This window comes from Amphimedon queenslandica, unplaced genomic scaffold, assembly GCF_000090795.2.
Source record: "Amphimedon queenslandica unplaced genomic scaffold, v1.1 AMPQUscaffold_12962, whole genome shotgun sequence".
In the NCBI taxonomy this organism is placed as follows: domain Eukaryota; kingdom Metazoa; phylum Porifera; class Demospongiae; order Haplosclerida; family Niphatidae; genus Amphimedon; species Amphimedon queenslandica.
The window spans coordinates 2,676-16,336 of NW_003546802.1; the positions used below are offsets into that span (position 1 = coordinate 2,676).

The window sequence follows — 13,661 nt, forward strand, 5'->3', positions numbered from 1 at the left end:
CCATACCTGAATACTGTCTTCACTAGTAATGATGACACTGGATTGTCCAGTAATATTCATGTTAGTACTAGTATCTTCTTCCTCTGCCTCCTCATCTCCACTCTCTCCTCCTAGTCCTTCTGGTTCATTTAGTGGTGACTTGTCAAAAGGTCCTAACTGGCTTTCATATTGTTCAAAATGCTCTCTTTCCTAAAATAATGATAATAATAGTAATTGTTTAACTTTATTTCAGTTGACACAATGTAAAACTTTAAAAGGGTAAGAGCAAAGTATTGAATTATTATCGATAAAGCATGTCTGATAAAATCTGCTATTTTTAAAGCTCAAAATTGATCAAGTGCATAATAGCAATACAAAATTAGAAATAATAAAATAATACACCCAAAACAATACTACTTTTATTCTCTCCCTTCACTTCTTCAAGATATTGTAGTCCCACTTCCCTCATACTCTGGGCAGTGACAGTAAAGGGACTGGTTGGTCCATTATATGTGATACTGTTATCAACTATTTGATTAAGATCAACAAGAAACTCCTCACGACTTCTGTAACTATCAGCCTCACATTTCTACAAGAGAGCAAGTATGCATTATAGTCCAATGAAATACATATGATGAATACTTTAAGTATAATTTTAAGAGCAAACCTTTCTCATAGTCTGAAGGTCCATTGGTTTAGTTATGATCATTCTATAATCTGGTAACTTCTTAGAAGATACTGGAAAATGAAATGGCCAAGACTAGAAAAAGGCAAGACAGACATAACATAATAAGGTACAGTTATACTGTACATAATGAAGGAAGACAAGATAGACATAGCATAATAATCACGAGGTATAATTATACTGTGTACAATGAAAAACTAAGTCTCATATCACTCACATTAGGTACTGCTTTCATTCTTTCAATGGATTTACGACAGAGGAAGGACAGAGCAGCTTGTGGATTATCTCCCAGCAGTGGATTAATCTTATGCTCTAGTTTCTCAAGAGCTTGACTGTTCTACAACAAAGAATCCACTCATTATAATCACACCATTACATTATAACACTGCATGAAGTACTTACTTGATTTATTTCTTTGTTAGACATTTCCAACATCCTTTGGGCAGTTTTTGTTAATTCAGAGTTGAATCCATTATAAGTGATGCAATTGTTAACAATTAGATTGACATGCTCTGTAAACTGCTGCCTTGTCTCATACTTGTGCTTACAAATATTCTGAAATAATAAAAATGAGTGTACATACATGTAGTAACTCAAAAACTTAACACAGTCTACGTAAAATAAAAATATTGATATCTATCAGAACTGCAATGAATTAACATTAGTATTATTTGTAATCTTCAAAATAGAAAAAAAATCCTGGCACAAACAATAAAAAATCCTGGCACAAACAATAAAAATTATTGAAAAACAGCATGTGCTATTGCCATGGCTAATATATTTTCTAATGTACATTGATCAACTTGTGTGATGGCAACATTTTTAATGCTCATAAACTCAAAAATTATTTGTTGGAAACTTGGAATCAGCTCAAACTTATAAGGACATTAATGTGCATCAGAAAATGTAATAAAAATTTGAGGTGATTTTGGAGCCATTTTTTGGAAAAAAACCATAGACTATTATAGCCTTGGGTATTTTTTAGAATTTTGGTGTTTTCTTAAAATGGCTGTAACTTGAAAAATTAAAGTCAGAATCAGCTCAAACTTGCTACACAGCATAAGGACATCAATATGTATCAGAAAATGTAATAAAAATTTGGGGTGATTTCGGAGCAATTTTTTGAAAATACCATAGTACAGGGTTTTTTTCAAAAATTTGGAGTTTTCTTAAAATGGCCGTAACTTAAAAAATTAAAGTTGGAATCAGCTCAAACTTGCTACACAGCACAAGGACATCAATATGTATCAGAAAATGTAATAAAAATTTGGGGTGATTTTGGAGCCATTTTTTGAAAGAAAACAATGGGCTATAGCCTTGGATATATTTTTTAGAATTTTGACATTTTCTTAAAATGGCCGTAACTTGAAAAATTAAAGTCGGAATCAGCTCAAACTTGCTACACAACATAAAGACATCAATATGTATCAGAAAATGTAATAAAAATTCGGGGTGATTCGGAGCCATTTTTTGAAGAAAACCATGGGCTATATATATATATAGCCTTGGGTATTTTTTAGAATTTTGACGTTTTCCTAAAATGGCTGTAACTTGAAAAATTAAAGTCGGAATTAGCTCAAACTTGCTACACAGCATAAGGACATCAATATGCATCAGAAAATGTAATAAAAATTTGGGATGATTTCTGAGCCATTTTTTGGAAAAACCTTGGGCATTTTTTAGAATTTCGGCGTTTTCTTAAAATGGCCTTAACTTAAAAAATTAAAGTCTAAATTAGCTCAAACTTGCCCTACAGCATACATGTAAGTACATCAATATGCATCAGAAAATGCAATAAAAATTTGGGATGTAAACATTATGTGCTTCTTGAGATTGACCATGTCTAATTATTTGCTAGGTGTGGCTATTATGAGTGTGGCTGATGTACTGTTATTATTATATTGTTTGATCCATAAATTATGGGTAGTTTCATTTTTTTGCATCAACCATTACCCTCTCTCTTTCTCCCTCCCTCCCTCTCTTTCTCTCTCTCTCTCCTTTACATCTTTCATGGTCTGAAGATCCATTGGAAACTTTATCAAATTATAATAGTCAGGTACATCTTTTGAGGAAACTGGTTTACAAAAAGGCCAATACTAAAAAAGAGAACAAACACTACTCCTCCCACCATTCTATTTTTTCTCACTCACCTCTTGGACAGCACTCAGTTTATTAACAATCTTCTCTAAAGCAGCAGCAAATGGCACCTAAGGAAAGCAACAAAGGTTAAGTATAGCAATACTGTACTAGTACCTCTGGGTTGGTCCGTCTTCTCTTTCCAGCTTTAGCTTTTTCTATAAATAAACAATACATGTACATGTACATGTATGTTCAGATGTTTTATGAACTAAAAAACTTAGCATACTTCTACGTAGCATAAAAACACTGATATCTATCAAAACTGCAATGAATTATCTTTAGTATTATTTGTAAACTTCAAATGGCAGTATATTAAAAAACTTCCAGCACAAATTATAAAATTATTTAAGAATAGGATGGGCTATTGCCATGGTTAATACTATGGGATAATACCGTATAGCAGGTTTTTTTTGAGAGTAATAAATTTCGCAAATGACCCGTATCCGGAAGTTTGAGGAATTAATTTTCACGAATTTCCACTATTCTTCCATCTTGTACCGTATTAAATTGATTTTCAAGGAATTTAATTTTGCGAATCATAAAAAAATCCGCGAAATTTGTTATTCTCAAAAATTTCCCGCTATACGGTATCATGAGCTATAGCCAAAAAACATCAATAGGTATTTCTATTACATTTTCTGATATACATGTATGTATATTGATGGACTTATGTAATTGCAATTTTTTAATGCTCGTAACTTGACAATTAATTATCAGATCAGCTCAAACTCTGCACATAGTATAAGGACATCAATTATGTATAAGATAATGTAATAAAAATTTAGGGTGATTTTGGAGCCATTTTTTGGGAAAAAACCGAGTCATAATTATTTTTCAGAATTTTGGCGTTTTCTTTAAATGGCGGTAACTTTAAAAATTGAAGGCAGAATTAGCTCAAAATTTTTATACAGTATAAGGACATCAATATGTATCAACAAAATAATATAAATTTAGGGTGATTTTCGAGCATTTTTTTTGGAAAAAACAAGTCATAATTATTTTTCAGAATTTTGGCGTTTTCTTTAAATGGCTGTAACTTGAGAAATTGAAGTTTGAATTAGCTAAAACTTTCTATACAGCATAAGGACATCAATATGTATCAGAAAATGTAATAAAAATTTAGAGTGATTTTAAAGCCATTTTTTCAGAAAAACCATGGGCTAATAGCCTTGGGTATTTTTCAGAATTTTGGCATTTTCTTAAAATGGCCATAACTTGAAAAATTGAAGTCAGAATTAGCTTAAACTTTTTGTACAGCATAAGGACACCAATATGTATCAAAAAATAATAAAATCTAGGGTGATTTTGGAGCATTTTTTACTCCAAAATCCCCCATGTATATATATAGATCTACTGGAATTTCTCCGCTTGAACTTCAGAAGTTTGGGATGACTTTGAAGTTTGATTCCAAAACTAAATTGCTTTGGAGTGGTGGACAAGTACAGGCAACTCACTTTCCATAAAACAGTGATCAACAGCAAAGATAACAGCATTCATTCAGGCATATCTTCTATCTATTTTAACGGGAACCCCGCCCTTGTTCCCTCTAGCGCTAGATCTAGATAAACAGTCGAGTAAACTACTCGTATAACTATGGCCACTAGTCAAAATTGTTTAGGTAAGCTTAGCTAAGCTTTGATGTTGATGATCATGATGATGTCTAAATCCGCCATTTTGATTTGTCATTACATGTCTAGGTGTTGATCATCTTGTTGATGTTCTTGACTTATTGCAGAGATGTGGCTTTCCAGAAACAAAATGGCATCAGCTTGGACTGAGACTAGGACTAAGGAAGAATACACTTGATGCTATTGAAATGAAGTGTCATGGTGATCTGTTTCGTTGTATGACAGAGTGCCTCTCCCAATGGTTAGGTAGAGCTGATAATGTTGACAGTAGAGGAGGAACCAACTTGGACTCACTGTCAGATGCTCTACGATCTATGAATCAAACTGCTATAGCTGAGAAATTAAGTGAGTCAATCACAACTGTGTGTAACTATAATCATTGTATTTTTATAGAGCATCATGCTCTTATTAATATTTTTAATAAACATCACACTGTCCTGTCTCAGTCTCTTTGTGATTCTGTTGGTATTGCTTGGTTACTTTATGCTGAACGTATGTTAACACAAGAAGCAGTTAGTAGAGTGGTGTCAGCTAGTCCTTCTATTCCTAATCAATGTGAGGCTCTATCAACTGCTGTCAAAGAAGCTGTTCAAACTGATCCCAACAGTTTACATACATTTGCTAATGTATTGTGTACAATAAGTACTAATGTATCACTGGGACAAACTATACTGGATGATATTAGTAAGTACATGTATCATAATGTATAGTCACTGCAATGACTGCATCTTTTAAAATTTGTTGTAAAGGCCACTTTTATTAATTCATTGTTCATTGTTACCATTACACTGATGCATACACAGCCAAGAGTTTGTGATTGAATCATGAATGATGTCAGTCCTGATCTGGCCTAATGCATCCTGAATCATGGATTTTGGGTAGTTAACATTGCAATGAGCCTAGCCTGATCCATCAGCCCTGATACAATCATGCTGGAATTCATACTGGTTCAGCCAGAGCAACATGCATGATTCAGCAATGATACCTGTTAGACTGTATCAATACTGTAATCAGGCTCAATTCATTGATTTTGGGCAGTGTCTTGCATCATACATGCTAACTCTTGGCTGTGTAGTGTGGGTGGCCAGTATTATTCATTACTGTTAATAAGTTATGTGTTTTGTCAATGAATATATTCAATTATGAGGTCATGTGTGGTAAGAAACAGGAGTCATATCCTAATTATACTATTTAGTGTATCTTTTTATTACATGTATGTGTTTAGGTAATTATTTTTCTACTCTTGAAGTGGATGTGGTTCCTGAGACTATTAAAGATCATCCACAAGGTATTCATAATTAATTAATTGTTTTAATACATTCATTAATGTCTACATCTATAGATAATACAAGTACTGCCAATACAGCACAATCTGGTATGTAATTTATGTCATTACTGCATGCATGAATAGTTCATTTAATTGTCCTTTTCTTTTATAGGTAGTACTGCTGATACTGAAGTTAGTAGTAATTCATCTTCACAACCATTATCACCTCAAAGTATAGTATAGTATCGATTACATAACTGCTATTAATGAAACTATTTTTAGTTGAAGTGCCTGTTCCTCAACATTTATTTGTGGAGTATAGCTCAATAAAAGCTTCTTATACAAGGATGTTGTATAACGTTTGCAAGTTTTTAAAGAAGAAATTAGATGTGGATGACATCAAAGAGTTCCTCTCTTCTTACAGCACTTCCCTCAGTAAAAAAGTTAAACAATGTTCAGATGTTTCTAGCATCCTTCGTCATATTAAAGACGAATGTTCACTGACTAACATTGAACTACTTCATAGCATAGTAGAAGAAATGGAGATTACTGAAGCAAAGGAATACATTGAGGCATATAGAACTGAGTTAAAGGAATTCTACAAATCAATATCAGTTAGTCTTTGTCTGGACAAAAGGTTCGACTCTGTTTTTCATCTTCAATGTGAAACAGTTACTTTTATCTTTGACTGGGAGCCAGAGGAACATGTACTGAAGGATATCAAGGGCATTTTATCAAAAGTATCTGGTAAACTTCTGGTCATTAAGTTTATAGCAACATCCACTTCAATATGTGTCACTTGCTCCTTTCCTTTCTCTGATGTTGGGTTTACTGTACTGAGGATGATAGAGAATATTCATATACTAATGGGACAAGGATTAAAGAAACTGACTATTGGTAACTTAACATTATGGAGGAGACAAGATGTTAGAAAAAAAGTACATAGTATGAATAATTGAATATTGTTTTATGAATATTGTATTGTATAGGAACTAAAAGAAAAGGTTGAAGACTCACTACAACATACAGAGGTCTGACCATAACTGTAGTATACATTAATCACATTATGTGTGATGCATGCAATATGCTTACATGTTATATATTTTTATTTATTCAGGTTATTATACTTAAAGAAGCTGAATGTAGACTAAGAGATGCTATCAGTAGCAAAGAGAAAGTACGTGTATAGCTAAAGTGCACATTATAGTGTAAAATTTTGAGAAATTTACTCAGACACATTTTTGATGCTGTTCTACTTGTACATTAGGAAACAATTGAATTAAAGCAAGATCTATCAGTGATGGTATTACCTGAGGTTAGCTAATACTCTGAGTGGCAAACATGAATCCTAGCATGATGCATGCATACTCTACTGATACTATAATTACATTGTATGCAATACGTATTATATTATCATTGTGTAATCTAAATGATCCTGTTTTTTACATTTTAATTTAGGAAGAGTCACTGTCTGTTCAAAGTGATACTGAATCAATTAAAGAAGTTAAAGTATAGATATATCTCACTAAATTTTCTAGTAAATTAATTATAATAATTATTAATAGAAAGAACCACTTGCTAAAGAGTTAACTGTATTGAGCTCTCAGTTTAAGGTGATTAAAGAAGGGAACAAAGAGATGTCCGAAAAATTATCAGAAATGAAGGTTGAGTATTTGAGATCGCTTTCTAGTAATCCTGATTCAGGTTAGAGTAGTTTTATTAATTATACTAATAATTATATAATTAATTAAAGCTGCTAGCAAAGTGAGAAGAGAAATGTCTCTTGAAATTGATGAGTGCAAATGCTGTCTTGAAGCAATGACAAGACCAGACTATCAGCCATTAGTAGATAATAAAAGAATAATAGAGAAATTACAAGAAGAAATAACATTAGCAAATATGGAACTAATTACTGCAAGGAGGCACAATAAGAAGATCATAAAAGAGATTGAAGGTTTATATACATGTATTAATGATGTTGTGTCATCATTTGATTGTCGTTTAGATTTTGAAGATGATGAGTCTGAAGTTGAAGAGATTGAGTATGATAGTCTAAGTGATAAAGAGGATCAACTGTCTTCAGTGAGTGAGACTAAGACAGCGAGTACTCACTGATTTCCTTTTATTTTATAGTTCTTATTATATTGCAATCATCCTGTTACTGGTGAATTAGCTAGTAAATTATTTCAAGTACATAAAGATGAATTACTACCCACAGTACTGGATACAGCTTATGAGGTTTGTTGTTTTTAGTTGCTTAATTTGTTTTATTCTTTCATTTCTTTTCTCCTCATTTCTTTATCAGTTAATGGAATTAGATCCTCATATTCCTATTGAGAGATGTCGTTTAGTCAAATATAATTTCATTAAGGATGTAATGGAACAGTCCTTTGATTTTGATAAGGTACATACCTGTAGATACATGTATACCCTATAATTGTTATAATTATTTATTATATTCAGTTTCAGGATCAAACTATTGGACAGCTTATGGGTGTGGTTGGATATTGTGGATTATTCTTAGAAACTTGTAGAGATATTGAGACTTTTAAGGAATACAATACTGGAGGTGAGTGTGCTTGTATCATTACCATAACAATTAGAGGTGGGCGATACCAGAATTTTTCGATTGTTACCAATACCAAGTAGTCTGAGTATCAGTATTGATGGTATTGAGTACTGAATAGTCGCTACTGCACATACAAAATATGTTATAATTAGTCATTAACAAAAATCAAGCAAATGAGCCGTCATTTTTGTAATTATAAAAAGGTGTGGCCATTGGGCATGGTCACTAGCTCAATACATACATGTATATACCAGAATAGGTATCAAATACTTGGTATCAGAGGCCTGGTATTGAGTACTTTGGCATTGTATCGCTCACCTCTAATGACAATTCCTTTTATTACATGTACATGTACATGTGTTTGATGGTGTAGGTATTTATCTAAAGATATCAGTGGTTGATCTCTCAACTGGTAAAGTAGGACTAGCTAAACCAATAAAAGGTGAAGAAGGTTGGACTGTTGGAGAATTGAAACAATATATAGGAGAAGTAAGAGGAAAGATATACCATTATATATTGATCATTCCTCTCCTACCCTCTCTCAATTTGATCTTTAGTTATTTAATCTCAATTCATCATGTATGAGGATACTATTGTTTAATGAAGCTCACTCAGTCATACATTTAAAAGATGTTGAAAGGTCTTTAAAGGAAGTGCTTTTTAAAGGAGATTTATTCAGTTCACACAAACTACACAGAGAGCAACTTGTAATACCAACAGTAAGTGTTAATTGGACAAAGTCCTTATTCTTTAAGTACTGTTTGTCTGTGTATGTATGTATCTTGGAGCATGGTCAGGGGCAAAGCCTCATAATGTTTCACATTCTTTGAGTGCTAGATATTATTTGTGTACGATTACTCACACACTCTGTCTGTATGTCAACTGGGAACTGCAACAGTATAACTATCAATCATGCATGCCTGATTTGATGGATCCTGTGCAACCATAATGATGTACATGTATATGCTTTTATGCTCTACATTCTCCTTATGGGTACCTTTTGTCAGGTTAATTAGTTTGGCCAAACAAAAGGAACATGCTATACATTATTTTAATATTTCCTTATTCTTACTGTTTTTTGTTCACATGTGACACACATGCTCTTTCCTTTCTTCTTAGATATATGTATCATCGGATCCTATAGATTTTTTAGAGGATTACAAAGATAGTTTGATGCACAGATATCTTGATTTTCACTTTAACTCAATACTGTTAGACATTACACTACCTCCTCCTCAACCTGAAGCCACTCACACTACAACCAACCTACCTGATGGAAGATTAATAATGAAAACTGTATCAATAAATGAAGAAGATAAAAGAAGTAATATTGAGTATAAAGGCCTTTTTACACTTGTAATGCTGTTTAAACTGGTTTAGCTTCAATTTGCATCAAGTGATAGTATTTCTGATCCAGCTGCTATTGTTTATCTATTGAATGCACATTCAAACCACATATAGAGGTGGTTTGATATATTGTGCATTGAAGCCCATTTGCATCAGATGTAGAATGATTAGAACCAGTTTTATGATTCAATGCGCACTAGAAGTGCTAGTGTAGAAAGGCCTTAATTATTATAAAGAACATTAAATATTATATTATTCAATACAGAGATACAAGTACAAGTTGATAAGAGAATAACACTAGCTGAATTGAAGGAGGAGCTAGTTCCACTGATTGGTGTACCACCTGCTCGTTTTAGAATGTATGGAATCAGAAATAATGAAGAATATGAAATGACAGGACTGCACAAGACATTAGTGGATATCAGATCTGGATCAAAAGTATTGATTCACTTCTCCTTTCTATTATACATTGTATGAACTAAAAATATTTCATTTATCTTCTAGTTGATAGTAAGACTGGGTAGAGTCAGAATTAAATTATATTTATTACAAGTTGATAATACAAATGTAAGACTATTAGTTATTATAATTTTAATTTTATTTTATGTTTTAGTTTTGTAAATACATGATGGAGTCTGTTGTTGCTAAGTATACACCAGTGAGAGAATTTAAGAAACAAATTATTGAAAAAGCAAAAGTACAAGGAATTGACTGTGTCCTTGAATTAGACAAGTAAGTACATCATGTGATGTACTTACTTGTCTCAATGTACGTAGAATGAGATTACGTCACAAAAATGGAGTGAGGCCTGGTAGAGTGTATCCTGATCAAAGTGATTATTTGATGACTCATCCTAGAAAAGAAACAGAACCATTTTATGTGGAACCATTGAAAGGTCATAATCTCAATATTTTCATTTTAAACTTTGTAGCAAGATTTATTTTGGTGAAATTGACTAAATTGGTGACTTGTAAATTAAATTTTGGTGACTTCAGCAATCTTGATTTGGTGCTTTCCTAAAATTTGCCAGCTCACCAAAATTAGTTTCTCACCAATAAATGCTGCTATATGATATTATCAGTATACTGTACCTCACTTGATTATAGTAAGGTTATTGTATTAATCTTCATTAGGACCAGAGAAGATAATGCATCATACACAGATACAGGTGTATGTTATAAGATGGCATCCATCACAATGTTCAGTTGATCCAATAGAAGAAATTATACTGGATTATGAGGATCCTAAGCATGTTATTGAAAAGGTAATCATAATTTTATCGTTGCACTGCATGGGACAGTACTTGTTCAAACAAGTAGTTATAATGCTATAAGATTAAAACTGTGTTTACTGTATTGTTTGTGATAAGTAGTAGCTGGAAAATTTTGGATTTTATGCCACATATTAAATAGTAGAATTGATAATGGTACAACTGCCAGTTGCTGCCAATACAAATCTATAGGTTATATTAACATTAATTTATACGATAATCAACACTATGAATAAATACAGTGTAGGTATGTATAATCATCATTATTATTGTTTTTTACAGCTATCAGAGTTAAGTGGAATATCTACTGAGTATATCTATTGTGCAGAGGTTAATCATTGATACAAAACATAATAAAGATACTTCCTCTTTAACTCTTAGAGTACATCATTTCCAGTTGAGATGTCATATCTTGATATTGAGAATAAGTTGAAATGGTATTCTATCACTTCACACAGATTATGCTCATTAGGACTATATAATGATGGACGTGTCATATATTACAAGTACTAATGAACACATACACACATTATGTATACACACACACTTACATACACCTCTTACTGTTTATAATTATTTAGAGACAATAGAGAGACAATGAAAGAGTTAACAGATAAAGAGAGATCAGAAATACAAGAGGCAGAGGAAGCAAGGTACACTATCAATTAATGGTCCAATTAGTATTATAGAAATTTTTTCTTTTACATTTATTATATTGCTGTAGGTTGAAGAAAATTAGGAAATGCAGATATCAACATTGATGTTGATTGGATTAATTTAATTTTCAAGTATTATAACATAATTATTTTAATCTTCATGTTATGTAATTTTAAAATAATAATTTACCAAGTACATTTTAATCTGGTGTATTTTGTTTAATGGCTCCATTTCACTTATTATTATTATTATTGTTTCTCAAAATGCACAACAACACAAAATGTGAAGTTGGTAATAATACAAAGTATCGATTCATAACAAATACATTAAGACAAGTACCTAGTCCTCGTCTACGCAAAGCTGGGCGAGGCCAATAACTGTAAGTAGTCATGAAGAGTTCAGATGTCTATTGTTGTTATTATTATTAACACTTTTTGTCATTATTAAAAGTTTTTAAATGCACTAGAGTTTAAAACGGTGGCAATGAGCCAATGACTATGCTATGCACTGAAGGTCCCTAAGCAACTTGTGCTTGGACCATAAGCTAGCTAAAAATTGAGTTTGTGCAGCGATTAGTGTCGACTGTTGTGTTTCTAGTCACAATACAAAGGCCAGGTGTTTTATCTTAAAGCGTAAATTCAACAGAGTCAGACCGAGAAATATTGATCTCATGACAGTCAGGAGAGATTCAGAGTGTGAACCATTGTCCTTTGGTGAGAACATTGCCCACTACATGTATGTCTACATTCTCCATTGATCAATCGAGACAGTGACTATAGAGGGAAGGGCAGCTACATGAGCATGCAAGGGATCTTCACAGGAGTCTGATGACCTGCAGCTGCTTGACCAGTAACACATCCATCACAAGGCAACTGGTTGTATATTAATCAGTATCACTATACATTTTGTAGGACTATAGTACATGCAAGCAAAATATTTTAACCATTTTTCGTGCATTAAGTTAAAAATGAATGTTTTATGATACCTACACATAAACAGAGTTACACTTCTTCCATATCAGTAATATCCTCCTCTTCCCCCTCTCCTTCACTGCTTGATGATGATGAATATTGTAAATAATGACTCAATATGTCCATACCACCACCAGTGACTGGTAACAAACTACTGGCTATCAATCCTTCTCCTTTCCTCCCTTTCTCTATATCCTCTTCATCTGTGCCTTCAACATCTATAGTCCCAATCTATACAGTCATTCGACAATCAACAACTATCATACTGTACACCAGGAAATTTTGGAGCAAATAAATTTTTGTGAATTGCTAAACTTGGGTGATTGGTGATTTTTAATTCGGCAAATTTGTGGCCATATGCCATTGAGCATGTGCATAATGGCTCAAAATGGTAAATTATATTTTGGCAAATGGCTATAGAAACACCAAATTTTCCAATTTTAACTCTTTCCAAAATTTTCTGCTATATATCTGTTTTTTTCTATACCTGAATACTGTCTTCACTAGTAATGATGACACTGGATTGTCCAGTAATATTCATGTTAGTACTAGTATCTTCTTCCTCTGCCTCCTCATCTCCACTCTCTCCTCCTAGTCCTTCTGGTTCATTTAGTGGTGACTTGTCAAAAGGTCCTAACTGGCTTTCATATTGTTCAAAATGTTCTCTTTCCTAAAATAATGGTAAAAATAGTAATTACATTCAGATACATGTACACTGCAACAGAATATAAAATATCAAAAGTGTAAGAGCAAAGCATAAATTTCTTATTGATAAAAAGTACATGACAAAATTTGCTTGTTTCTAAACATGCTCATAACCAAGTAATTTTGTAGTCATTTTTTGGTGACATGCAAATCATAACTACAATAGTACATGTAACTATGCTGTTTTCAACAGTAAAATTTTAAATTAATAGATCATAGTCTAAACCAATCTCAGCCAAAGCAATACTAGCTTCATTCTCTCCCTTCACCTCTTCAAGATATTGTAGTCCCACTTCCCTCATACTCTGGGCAGTGACAGTAAAGGGACTGGTTGGTCCATTATATGTGATACTGTTATCAACTATTTGATTAAGATCAACAAGAAACTCCTCACGACTTCTGTAACTATCAGCCTCACATTTCTACAAGAGAGCAAGTATGCAT

The 13,661-nt window shown here is 32.7% G+C and overlaps 3 protein-coding genes and 1 long non-coding RNA gene across 4 annotated transcripts in view; 2 read left to right on the forward strand and 2 right to left on the reverse strand.

The window, feature by feature from the left end:
* LOC109586039 (ubiquitin carboxyl-terminal hydrolase 47-like) overlaps positions 1–114 on the forward strand; it is a 2,769-nt gene extending 2,655 nt beyond the window's left edge. The window contains exon 7 of the mRNA XM_020002205.1: positions 27–114. Coding sequence (XP_019857764.1) covers positions 27–114 — 88 coding nt within the window. The remainder of the gene's footprint in view (positions 1–26) is intronic.
* LOC105314368 (transcription initiation factor TFIID subunit 1-like) lies at positions 8–2,992 on the reverse strand. Its single transcript, XM_020002210.1, has 8 exons — positions 2,918–2,992; positions 2,815–2,871; positions 2,668–2,760; positions 1,067–1,219; positions 882–1,001; positions 647–739; positions 397–568; positions 8–189 (listed from the first exon to the last, which is right to left on the reverse strand). The coding sequence occupies exons 1-8, from the start codon at positions 2,987–2,989 to the stop codon at positions 173–175; spliced, it is 777 nt and encodes a 258-aa protein (XP_019857769.1). The 5' UTR covers positions 2,990–2,992; the 3' UTR covers positions 8–172.
* Positions 2,993–11,495: 8,503 nt separating this feature from the next.
* On the forward strand, positions 11,496–11,781 carry LOC109586042 (uncharacterized). Its single transcript, XR_002186784.1, has 2 exons — positions 11,496–11,537; positions 11,609–11,781. It is a non-coding gene; the product is annotated as an uncharacterized LOC109586042 (long non-coding RNA).
* Positions 11,782–12,477: 696 nt separating this feature from the next.
* On the reverse strand, positions 12,478–13,654 carry LOC105314369 (uncharacterized). Its single transcript, XM_020002211.1, has 3 exons — positions 13,487–13,654; positions 13,000–13,182; positions 12,478–12,743 (listed from the first exon to the last, which is right to left on the reverse strand). The coding sequence occupies exons 1-3, from the start codon at positions 13,517–13,519 to the stop codon at positions 12,543–12,545; spliced, it is 417 nt and encodes a 138-aa protein (XP_019857770.1). The 5' UTR covers positions 13,520–13,654; the 3' UTR covers positions 12,478–12,542.
* Between the last annotated feature and the right edge of the window lie 7 nt (positions 13,655–13,661).